The 13,105-nt window shown below is 36.5% G+C and overlaps 1 protein-coding gene across 1 annotated transcript in view; it reads left to right on the plus strand.

Annotated features, from left to right (window-relative positions):
* Positions 1–296: 296 nt before the first annotated feature.
* The window catches only part of BRWD3 (bromodomain and WD repeat domain containing 3), a 155,668-nt gene continuing 142,859 nt past the window's right edge, over positions 297–13,105 (plus strand). Inside the window, exons 1-4 of the mRNA XM_040265636.1 lie at positions 297–545; positions 673–731; positions 935–964; positions 1,368–1,427. Coding sequence (XP_040121570.1) covers positions 515–545; positions 673–731; positions 935–964; positions 1,368–1,427 — 180 coding nt within the window. The 5' untranslated portion in view covers positions 297–514. The remainder of the gene's footprint in view (positions 546–672; positions 732–934; positions 965–1,367; positions 1,428–13,105) is intronic.

The raw sequence follows: 13,105 nt of genomic DNA on the forward strand, positions 1-13,105 counted from the left end.
CTCACAGGAAGGACAACGGATTCAGGAGCTCGCAGAAGAGAACGTCACCACCGAGTTCTGCGGCAGCTGCCAGAGCGTCGGTCATCAGTTAGCACCTCCCCTTCCTTCTGGGAGTAGTAGCTAGGCAACCGTGGCCGTCTAGGAGAGAGGAGGACTGGCGGCTGCGTTACTGCCCCTGGCGGCGAACAACGGGCGCTGCAGTTACCTCTTACAGTTTTTACCCTCCCCTCTCTCCACCCCCTTTGCCCCCGCCCACCCCTCCGACACTTCGGCTCCTCCCTCCTCTTCTCTCTCTTACTCTCCTTCCTCCTCCGCCTCCTCAGCTCTTGGGCTAGAATATCTATGGGTCGAAACGTGATGCGATGAATCCGAGAAAGACCGAAACTGGGACGCGGAGTGCAGCGGAAGCGGCGGGACTCCTGGGCATGGGGGCTTCACCACAATAGAGACAGCGCCCCCACTCTCCCCCGCCAGCCCCTCTGGAGCGAAGCCCCCAATCCCCCCCAGGAAAAGGATGGCGGCGGCACCTACCCAGATCGAAGCCGGTGGGTGGCTGTGTCCGGGGGTTAAGAGGATGGGGGCTTAGCGCGGCGGCTGTCAGTTTCTTTTGAAAAAGATTCTATTTCTCTTTGCCTCCCTCTCAACCTCTTCCCACCCCCCCCTTTTCCTCAGAGCTGTATTACCTGATCGCTAGATTCTTGCAATCCGGACCCTGCAACAAATCCGCTCAGGTGAGACGGGGAAGGAGATCTGGGAGTCTTGGGGAATGGTCCCAATGGGGAAATCGAGGCAGCAGAGTGTGCAGTTTCGTTGTGGTTGAGGTAAAGGCCGGCCTTGAGTAGCTCTACAGTCAGCGGCTGGGTTCGAATTGGGGAGGGAGATATGGGTGATGGCCCGAGCTGCTCGTCATAATCCGTGTTTCCCTTTTGCTCAGGTGCTAGTGCAGGAACTCGAGGAGCATCAGGTACGTAGCCCCTTCGGGAAGAGGTGGGTAGGGTTTGGGTGAGACTGGAGGAAGGGGAGGGCAAGTAAGGGGCGGAGGGCAAGGGCTGGGAGGGAGCCTCGGATCTGGGCACTCATAGCTGTTGCTACAGGGGTGAACCGGCTCCTTCCCTCAAAGGGGGCGGATATCTCTGGGGTCCTAACTCACCCCATTTTATGCCTGTGGGAGGTGGTTTTTCAGGATTTCCTCCTCCTCGGCCTCCTTCCCCCCCCACTCGTCTAGCTCTGAGACAACAGCTATCAGGCCAGAAAAATAAAGACGCCAAGGGTCGAGGACCCGGACCCAAGCTGGGTCGGGTTGATGCGGAGCAGAGGCTTGGCCTTTATCGTTGCCCCCTCCACCCTTTCTTTTTGCCGGCCCCCAGCTTATTCCGCGCCGCTTAGACTGGGAGGGGAGAGAGCACCGAAGAAGCTTCGAGGATCTGGTGAGTAAAGTTTTCATTTCAACTCAACCCAACTCATTCTTCACTCCCTTTCCACCACCTTGTATCCCCAACCTACCCCCGACCCTTCTACCGACGCGGCTCTAGAGCTCCGTGCTGAGGCGATGAACGTCCCTTCCCCCCTCTTGGCGAGTCCGAGAAAAGGTATCTTGCCCTCCCCTTGGCCTCGTTTGTTTCCACCCGAAAACTTTGAAGAATGTGAGTTGGTTATCTGAGATGCCGTATTGTGGTTTCTAAATATGTTACAAACATCAGGAAAGGCCTATTGTAGGGGGAAAAAGGAGAGAAACCCGGGGGTTATCTTGGGGCACGTACCAAGGACTGACGCTGGCCAATGACAGCGTTGGTAACAGCCGGGAGTTCCGGATTAGTGGAAGAAAACTGGTTTCTGGTTGGTCCTGGCTTAAAATACGGGAACTGAGGCCAGGCTTAGCCTTTTTTTTGCGGGGGGAGCAGTCGGGCCGCACGGCGAAGGGGCTTCCGAAGGGGAATTGACAGACCCGGGACTAGGGAAAAACAGCACAATTAAAAATAATAGGGAGCATCGAGCTAATTCCAGAATTTGCCAGGTTTAGATAATCGACTGCGGAATAATAGCATAATCATTGTATATCTCATATTTTAGAAAATTGCTTTAGTCATTATTAAATCGCGTTTGTGTAGTTAAAATTTCACTATATAAGAACTATAGATTATGCGTTTTTTGAGGACCAATGAAGCACGATTTGAGATTTAACAAGGAGACAACAATGGTTTTTAAAATTTTAAAATAGAATATACTTTAGTAAAGGACCAAAAGCACTGGATTGACTGTTGTTCGTTTTATAGATATAATTCATAGTGTAAATGCACCTTCATGTTTGGCATTGACACACACAAAAAAGTGATCCTTTTTATTTGGGGGGGGGGGGGGTGTTACCTTGTGTTATCCACTGGCACAGTCATTTGGAAGGAAATGGAAGGAGAAAGGTATGATGTTACTAAAATCTAAATTCAGCCACTTTTCCTTCAGATAAGATCCGAATGGAGGAACATTAAAGTTAAAGAAAGTTGGAGGGATATGGTAGACTCTAAATATAAATAACATAATTTAAAGTTTGCTTTCAGCAAGACAATATTTAAATTACTTTGGTGGTCATTTGATTTTTCTTTGTATTAAATTACAAGAATGAAACCATGCTAATTACCGAATCTAAATTTTTTAGTTTTACAAAGCACAGAAAATGGTATAATACTTGCGATAAGGATAAACTCCATCATCTGTACTATTATTAATGGCAAAAATTCTCAGATAAAAATTATTTCTGAAAAGCTGCATGTATTTCCAGTTTATTTAATTTGTAGTCAGAACTTTTTGTTGGACTGAAGTTCTGCCAAAAAAGGACAAAAACAACAATGCCTACCAATATGTTTTAACACTTCATGACTAATGTGGTTTTGAAAATAGTGCTTCATACTAAGCTGTATCGACAAATTTTTTGGTTAACATTTATTTCTCTCTAAGTGTACCATTTTAAGCAGGTAGCATTTTTTAAAAGGAAAACGCTTTTTAAAAATTAACTTGATGTGGTAAAAAGGAAATGAGCATCAAAAGTATTAAAAATACAGTCTTCTAACCACACACACATATACACACAAACACACAGGGAGAAAAACAAAAAAACTAAACAAAGCCCAGTTTACTAGACTTCCTTTCCTTATATTGTAAAGGTATGTCTTCATGTATTTGCAATCGGTATCCACTTTATGCTTTATATTTTCTTAACACTTCTACATATACTTATCTATATTTGAATAGCTATTGTTATTTAATGGCAAGGAAAGATTCAGTTTTATTTAAGTTGCTGTGGTTAGAACTCAATTGGTAGTTGAGCATTTGGGTTACTTGCAGTTTTTCACTAATATCTTTGCATAGTTAAGTAGTCATTCTGCTTTTTCCCCTTTTTTATCCCCAGTTATTTTCCTGGGCTATATTTCTGAAGTGGAGTTATCAGGTCAGGGGTCTCATCCATTTTATATATTATAAAATTGCTCTCCAGGAGATTGTACTAATTTATAATCTAACCATCTAGATACTTAGAATGAATTTTTAAAATCTTTTGGTGGCTTTAATAGGTGAAAATAATCCTCTTTATTTTGTTTATTTAATTAGCTCTTTTCTGTTAGTGAGGCTTTTACTTTAGCGAGTTATTTTTAAATTATTGTTAATCCATTTGTATATTCCTGTGTGTACTTGATTTTCACCTTTATCTTTTAAATTTGTTGTTTTTATAATTCCTTATACATTTTTAATTTTTATATACACAGAATTTCTCTATTAATATTATCCTTAGTTTAGATAGTGTTATTTTTTTTTGTTTTTAACTTAATTTTTATATTGTACATATAGGCTTTTATTTTTCCACACCAGGATCCAGTTTTTCTAGGGATAATACATTTTGATAATGAGGTTTTATTTTTAGTCATATGTCTGTGCTCTACCTATAAATTTCTTTGTAACGGGAGATGAAACAGAGCTGAATGAGAATTTGAACAGAAGGAAAAGAAGTGGCTGAGAACTGAGTGTGTAGTATTAGATTGATTGCTAGATTCATCAGTTCTTGATAAAAATGATTTCAAATCTGATGTGAGATTTTGAGTGGCTTCATTGTAGGAGAGATGGATTTTTTTCTTGGGGTATTTTTTAAAGTGCTGTTAGAACAATGGATTTAAACTGTGATCTTTGATTTAGCTACATATTTTTGATTGAAATTTAGGACAAAGTATTATTAATTAGTATAACCTTATACGTTAAATTATATTGCAGAATTTCAAACTTAAAATGTACTGGGATAGTAAAAGGATAGAATACAAGTGCATAATAAAGAGGCAAAGGAGTATAAACAAGGATATCAAAATACTGAATTGAAGTTGCATAGTCATGTATACTACTTACTTGAAACAAAAATCCTGCCTTTCTGTCCATATGTATATTTTTAATTGAATTGTAAAAATCTATACTACTTAACTTGATTTATCCAGAAGAATATTAAGATAATGTGTTGGATTTCATTGGCACTTATTACTACTGTTACTATTACATAGTCTAAAAATCCCTCTTTTTCTTTCTGAAATCTGATTTAGTGTTTTACTTATAATTTGGAACACCAGGAACTTTTTTTTATTAAACCTACTTGCAGGCAAACATCAACATGTTGGGATATAAAGTGCCTTTTAAAGAAGAGTCTTGGTGAAATGTTTGTCAGTATATGTTGAACTGTAACATTTTTGATTATGACATTAGAAAATTCTAAATTAATTTTCAGAGTTTTGTAATAATACAGGGAGAGATTTGAAGTCAGGATGATTGTTTCTGAAGTTTGATCTGAGTATTTTTCTTTATTTCTGCTTGACTTATTTACAATATAATAGAATTAGATTTGCTTCTCCTTAAGGTAGATAATTTAAGTAATTACAAATGTCCTTTCATTTGTGGTGACCCTATTGAATTGTTCACTATTCTATTGCTTCCTCCTTGGAGCTTTACTGGGATGATCATTGGGAATGACAGAGCAGTGAGGAGTGTGTGTGTGTGAATGTGTGTTTAAATGAATAGTTTTTGCTAATACACAAATTTTACATATCAGAAAGATGACTTGGAAACATTTTTATAGACATACCTTAAGATTTTTGAATTATTTTGTGGGTACTTTTATCATAAGACTGAACCAGAGACATAATTATCTTTAGGTATGATGTATATTTTTACATTTATTCAGCATTTTTCATCCATAGAATTGAAACCACCCAATTAGTGCTTACATTTGGAGTGTCATAGATTGTATTGCCTTTGTTTTATATGGAAAAGATTTAAGCAGTTTTATGCTATATTAAAAAAAAGAAAACTTTATCAAGATTTTAATCTTTACTCATATCTTTAAAAGTAATACATCTATGGTGATATATGCCATTATAAGAATTTACACCTGCATTTAACATACTTAAGTTTAAAAATGTTTTCACATTGTTTCATTTGATCCTCACCAACTGCTTTTAAATACCATATTTGAATTACAGACATATCTGTATTTTTCTCCTCTTACCCAGCTCTTGTTCTCTAGTTACTAGTAATAACTTAAATTGTCTAGTAGAACTGTAGAATAATCTTTGAGTGCTAGTAGCATGGTTATTGCATCTCTAAGTGTGGAAGCAATTTAAGCATGTGTGACTTATTAACTGTTATGTGAACACACAGCCATAGTTAGCAACAGAATGCATTGTGGGAAACCAAAAGGCATGCACTGCTTGACCCCCTTGTGGATATATTGCTAAATGATAGGTATGGCAGACAGCAATCAGTGTCTGGAAACTGATGTTCTTCACTACTGATTTGCTTGAGCCACATCAGTTTTAGCTATTCATCTGGATTGATCCTTGGCTTTTTCCCCCAACACTTGGGCTCTAGGAATACATTTTCAGTGATTAAAATCCCTTTGGAGATTTCTCATCAGTCCTAGGAAAACTGGTATCTCAGTGCAAATGAGATGGTATTAAGGAAATGAAGAGAGTAAGAATTTGTATTGGGTGAATGTTTCTTATAAAATTTTGTCCCAAAAGAACCTTTGTGACATTTGACTATTAAGTTTAGTTTGTGTGTTTTTGTTAAAGTTTTACTGATGTTGGTTATTGATTGATTAATAAATTTTTATAGGGATTAAAATAGTAATTTAAAGTCAATTGAATGTTTATGTCATATTTTAGAGGTGCCTTTAACATTTTTCTAGTAGAATTTTGTGGGTAGTAGTCATTGCTTGCTGAGCCACCCTGGGCAAGTTACTTAACCTCTCAGAGAATCAATTCTTCATTTATAAAATAAGAACCCCTACCTGTTTTGCAAGGTTATTATGTGGACCAAATGAGTTAAATATGAAAGAATGCAAATGAGTGCAAATAAGTTGGTTACTACATTTTATTATATTTTAAACATAGAACAGAGAGTTTGAATGACCAGCATTAAAATCTGAAGAATTATGACCCCAGAATTTATGTTTTCTTAGCTAGCTAATTATCACTACCCAATTTTCCTAGTAATTTTTTTTTATTAAGGTAAGGGGCATATATAATAGTAACATTAAAAAAAGAGCATTTAGAAAGTGTCAAAATTGAGCCCCAAATGAGTGTTTTTGAAGTGCGTCTGTGTTAATTCAAAGAATGATCATTATATCAAAAGATATTTAGTGTTATTTGCATTTTTATGAATTATAGAAAATAATTCAGTGTAATACTGGAACAGTATTCACTGATTTTTAAGAAGTGGGAGGTATATTTTTCCCATGTCTTGTTGCAGGGATCCTCAACCCTTCTGATTGATTTCTTCTTATCCTAATCTTATTTTCTACACATGGTTGATAATTTATTTCTTGTACTTTATATTACTTTGTTGAAAGTGTTTTTCTTATGCCTTTTAGTACCTACCATGGCACTTTATAATTAGCTAGTTATTTGCTCAATTTTCTTAACTTTTAAAAAAAGTGTTTCATGGTATATACTTTTTACATATGCTAATCTGCTAGCTAGTATGGAGTTCTTTTCATTGGACCTTTCTCTCCTGAGAAACTTCTAGAATGTGGGTGGGTCCCTAGTTCTTGTCTTGATATCATCTGATCTCAAGGTTATAGTACTTTTAGTACTTTCTTGAAACAGTATAACCCAGAGAATACTTGAGCCCTAGGTGGATTGCTCTGCCTGTTTCATTTCTGAGGAAATCTTAAAACTAATAAAAAGATGCTATGAACAATGATTAATATTTTCAAAAGAAAGTGATACGAAGTCTTAACACTGTAGCCCACCCTGTTAACCAGTGTTATTACTTCAATGGGAAGGCCTGTTTTCTTTCCTTTGCTGTCCAGTTTTTCATTTCTCCTTCAAATTCATCAAATATTAAAATGAATTTTTTAAAATTATAAAGGTAATATTGGATTATTGTAGACATTTATATTTTACTGGAATGTATCAAGCAGAAAATAAACTATTAATTTTTAATGTTCTCTTTAATTCTTTTTTGTACAAGTATGTACATTTTTTTCCTTCAAAAAATCAGATGGTACTCCAGATAGTGTGTGATTTTTTTTTTTAACTTAAGGTTGTGGAGATACATCTTAAACCTTGAGGAGATACATCTTAAACCTTGAGGAGATATATGTACTAGGCACTGTGCAAAGTGTTTTCTTTTTGCCTGGAATGCTTTCTCTTTGTCTCTCTTGTTAACTTTCACTTCGAATCCAGGTGTGAAATCGGACATAAACCCCTACCCCAGGGTGAATGAGGTACTGTACTTTATTCCTTTAGCTCTCTGTACTAAACCTCTGGGCACTTGTAGATTTGATTTGTTTCTATCTACTAGTCTTCACAACTCGGACTGTGGATTCTCTTAGGGCAGCAATTTAATCTTTCATTATATCCCTATACTTTAAACGTCTGAATGAATGAATGTGTAAGTGAATGGTTTTGTTTTTGTTTTTGTTTTACAGATAATATTAAGTAGCTATCATTACTCCCTGTTTTACAGATGAGGGAGCTCAGAGTCAGAGAGGCTGAATAACTTTGCAGGTCACATAAGTAGGAGCCTGGGGATGCTGGAATAATTCAAATCCAAGTCTTTTCTACTGTATCACACTCCCAAAAGGAGTAACAGCTAGTCAGTTTTAGAACCTGAGTAATTCAGGCTCTTAGACTTCAGAATATCATGCTTATCTTAAAGCCTTGCTGTATTTTTCAAAATCTGTTTCATTTTCTGTCCCTAGATATCAAAAAGTCCTGTGATAAACTGTGCATGTGCTTTTTCTCTTCCCCCTCCTCCACCAGGAAAAAAGAACGTTTTGAATCTCAGATAAAATGTTGCATTTTACTTCTTGAGCATACGTTCTCAGTTTCATTCTTCATTTTTCCTGTGTAGTCATGATTTTAGTTAGAAAATAAAATACACAATTCTGTTTTCTTCATTTTTTGGTTACTTGTCTGATCCTATTATTTCAAAACGCCAAAGTAAAAATACTATCATGGCCATCTGAAAATTAGTATTTCAAATATAGCTCTTGGTGCAGGCCTGGCCCCCTGAGATTAGGAACCCTTTGTGTTTTATTCCGGAGAGGGCAATGGCACCCCACTCCAGTACTCTTGCCTGGAAAATCCCATGGATGGAGGAGCCTGGTGGGCTGCAGTCCATGGGGTCGCTGAGGGTCGGACACGACTGAGAGACTTCACTTTCACTTTTCACTTTCATGCATTGGAGAAGGAAATGGCAACCCTCTCCAGTGTTCTTGCCTGGAGAATCCCAGGGACGGGGGAGCCTGGTGGGCTGCCATCTATGGGGTCACACAGAGTCGGACACGACTGAAGTGACTTAGCAAGCAAGTGTTTTATTCAGTGCCCAACTGGATTTCTTTTAACTAACTATGACTAGTAGAATTTCTCTGGTCTTCTCAGTTGTCATAATGATTCTGAAGTGGTAATTTCAGTTGTTAGATTTGCTCTTTAGGTCAGCCAGTCTTCCTGTTAAGGTTTATTTATAATCTAGCTTTCATTTAATTTCTTTCAGTTTTTTCAGATGTATTGGCCTGGTGGGTTGCCGTCTATGGGGTTGCACAGAGTTGGACACGACTGAAGTGACTTAGCAGCATTCAGATTTATTTTTTTAGTTAGTTTTAATTTATATTTTTGTTAGTTTTAATTTTTTGCAGTCTTTGTGTTCATTACCTTTATTTTTCAGTTGCCTTAATGGGGCAGTAATAGAAATAACAGTGGACAGAGAGACCCAGGTTGCTATCCATTCATTGTGACCATTGGACATCACTTCTCTGAATTTGTTTTTCCTGCTCAGATGTGGAATTAAGTTAATTATATATAAGGATCCTTCCAGTTCAAAAGTTTTATAATTTAACTCCTTGGAGATTTTTTTACAAAATAATACAGAAGTTTGTATTATACTCTTGAACTGTGTTTTTAGAGAATGGTTTTGTTCTTCTAATCTGAAAGTACTTGTTCTGTTACTTGTTGGTCATTATATTCCAGAAAGAGAAATTTGGTTAAATAATTGAAATTAGAATGCTTTGAGTTTTAATAAAAAAATGGCTTTTAATAAGGCATTAATTTCATAGAATATTTTAATACATACTTTTGATATTATATTTTATTATATATTGCATTATATTCACATGTAATTCTAATATAGAATTTTTAAAAGAACTTAGAAATATAATTATGGAGTGTAGATAAGAGTTCTTATGTTTAGAAAGATCACCTTTAAGAAATTCCAGCTTTAATCAAAGAACATGGGTTGAAGTAAACGTTTATACCACTTAAAAGTCCTGAAGTTTGATTTGGAAGAAACTATTATTGCAAGAACTGTGCTGATAAAGTCTGGAAGCCTGCTAATTTTATTTAAAGGACGAGAGCATGTTCAAACTCAAAAATATTGTTATTGCCATTGTGTTGATGGAATCTATGTTCCTCTAGTACTGTTTTATAATCAAATTTTTACTGATTTTAGAGGAATGAATTTTTGAATGGGACTGCCTAGAAGTTGAGTAATTTTTCTGTTGTATAGGGTGAAAAGCAAACCTGTGAAAAAATTTAAGTTTATAATGCAAATTTTCAAGGGGGACAATTTGAGAGTAGATGAGCCTTGTTTTAGTTGCTTAGTTAATGATTCTGTGTTTTAAAATAATTGCTGAGGAAATGATAAAAAGTTTATATAATTGTTGGTGCAAATGGTAAAGAATCCACCTGCTAATGCAGGAGACACACACAAGAGGTGTAGGTTCAATCCCTGGGTTGGGACGATCCCCTAGAGGAGAAAATGGCAACTCATTCCAGTATTCTTGGCTGGAAAATTCCATGGACAGAGTAGCCTTGCAGGCTACAGTCCACAGGGTCACAAAGAGTCAGACCGAAATGAGCGTGCACCTGCACACCTGTGTGTGAACGCACATACACATACACACACACCTGAAAATCAAACATCATTTTTTAAAAAATTTGTTTTCATTATTTATTTGGGTATACACACACATCCGTCTTAGTTGCGGCAGGCAGGATCTTTGATCTTTGTTGCTGCATGTGGGATCTTTAGTTGAAGCATTCAACCTCTTAGTTGTGGCATGTGAGAACTAGTCCTCTGACCAACCGTCAAACCTGGAGTCTGGAGTCAGCCACTGGACCATCAGGGAAGTCCCTAAACATCGTTTTTATAAAATGAAGTAGCCAGAGGGCCTAAGATTTCAGTTTAAGACATAATTGTTGGAATATTCAACTTTAAGTAGTAAGGGTTTTTTGAAGTAAGATTAGATTTATTTATTTATTGTCCTTTTCTTGCTGTTTGATTCTAAATAAAATTTATATAATCATAAAAAAGACATAAATCTGACAGGTTTCTATAAGACGGTAATTCTAAAAATTCATGTCAGAGAACGCCTATTTTCTGGGTATATATTACTGTATATTACAAGTTCTAGGGTAGTTAGCTTTTTGTAACTCTTGAGATGGTAATGAAATGAAAAAAAGAAAATTGATAGAATAGAAAATGCCACTGAAGACATCAACTACCATCATGTGTAAAGCCTTATAACATTTACTTGGTGGAAAATGTTAACAGAAGCCCAGTTTACACAAGACAGTTTTTTTGGGAAAAAAGGCACAAACTATTATAGATGTTAATATGCTGTATTTTAAGTCGTTTTTCTTTGTGATGTATATATATTTTGGGAGTACTAATTATATTTGTGTGTAGGCCTATTTAGGAATGCCCTCTTGTGGAGAGGATGAATTACAAACTAGGATTCTAGGATATCAGTGTCTCTGAAAAGGGAAAGTCGCTTAGTTGTGTCCGACTCTTTGTGACTCCATGGACTATACAGTCCATGGAATTCTCCAGGCCAGAATACTGGAGTGGGTAGCCTTTCTCTTCTCCAGGGGATCTTCCCAACCCAGAGATCAAACCCAGGTCTCCAACCCAGGTCTTCCGCATTGCAGGTGGATTCTTTAAGGGAAGCCCATCAGTGTCTCTGCTGCTGCTAAGTCGCTTCAGTCGTGTCTGACTTTGTGCGACCCCATAGACGGCAGCCCACCAAGCTCTAGGTAACAAAAAAAATGGCTTTTAAATTGAATCATCACCTGCTTTGACTTCAATATTACTTGTATTATTTTAGTTCTATGTAGTTAATTGCTTAGAAACACAACTAGAGTTGTGTGAAATAAGTGAAAGAATTTGCTTGATCCTTTGTCCCAATCCACATGCAAATGAAAAGTAATCAGATTAAGTTGCCATTCTTCCTGACCACCATGACAGTTGTGCAGGCCCCAGTGATTTGGGTAGATCAAAATTGGTTTGTGGGGGCTTCTTCGATGGTCCAGTGGTTAATACGTCCACTGCAGGAGGCATGGGTTCTATCCCAGGTCTGGAACTAAGATCCCACATGTCATGTCATGTGGCCAAAAAAAAAAAAAAAAAGGTTTTTGAGGGGGCTTGTAAAAGATAATTGGCAATAAGTAATTTAAAAAAGTCATGGTAGATCACTTATCCCCAGATCCTATGTACATGTTGTATTGTAGTTCTTCAACCTGTTTCCTAAGAAAACAATCTGATAGGAGAAACATTTTTCCTCTGTGAATTCTTCTGATATTGCTTATAAGTAGACTTTGGTTTTTACTTATTCATTGATTCAGTGAACCAATATTTATCAAGAACACACAAAATCTCTTGTGCTAGTGATCATTAAGGATGATTTACAAAGTTATCTTTTGCACTATATTGTTCTTGATTTGGTGGTAATATATTGATTTGTGTCCTTATGTGATGGCAGGTACACACACACACACACACACACACACGTTTCTCTCTATATATAGCACTTTAAAAAAATGGCATTGTAACTTTATAACTAGATAGATTTTAGGACCTTTTGTCAAGATGAGAATGTAGATGTTCTTTTTGTCTAAGGATTTTTAATATTCTAGTTTACTCTGTTTACTGTTTTAATAATTAGGTATTGGTGAAACACATTAGTAACTTTAACACTAGCTTAGATAAAAAATGGAAACCACTTTTGTTATTTTATTGTCTCATTCCTGTCTGCATTTGTTAACCATCTTCAAAAATTGTGTTTTAAAAATGAGTTGTTGCATTGAATTTTGAGTACATAGCTTAGTTGTTTAGAACATGGTATATAAAATTATCATTAATTTTATACTCTTTTGAAAACCAGTTAGCTTTTTTAGGGAAAGAGTGATGCTTTAATTAAGCAAATATGTACTGTTAATCCTAAAGGGGCTTAAGTGGGAGTTTTATGGAAGTAATACCTTTGTTTGCATTCTTATCATTTATATAGAGTCTAGATTCTCTGATTCTTGATCAGTTTATCACTGATGATCAAGTACTAGTAGAATTTAGCCATCATCTTTGTACTTTTTTGGGTTTTAGACATGCTCATTTTTGCTGTTTTGTAACACTTTTTTGTATAAATCATTTGCTTAGCTGTTAATCTTAATCAAAACATATAAAAGTAAGTTAAACTGCCTTGTCATTTACATGTTAATATTTGCTTAAATGGTGCTTAATTCTCTGTGGCTGTTTCCTAAATTTGGTTGAAGTATTAAATATTTAAAATGTTATTTTCCTTGTTGTG

Source organism: Oryx dammah, unplaced genomic scaffold (assembly GCF_014754425.2).
Source record: "Oryx dammah isolate SB20612 unplaced genomic scaffold, SCBI_Odam_1.1 HiC_scaffold_23, whole genome shotgun sequence".
Lineage (NCBI taxonomy): Eukaryota > Metazoa > Chordata > Mammalia > Artiodactyla > Bovidae > Oryx > Oryx dammah.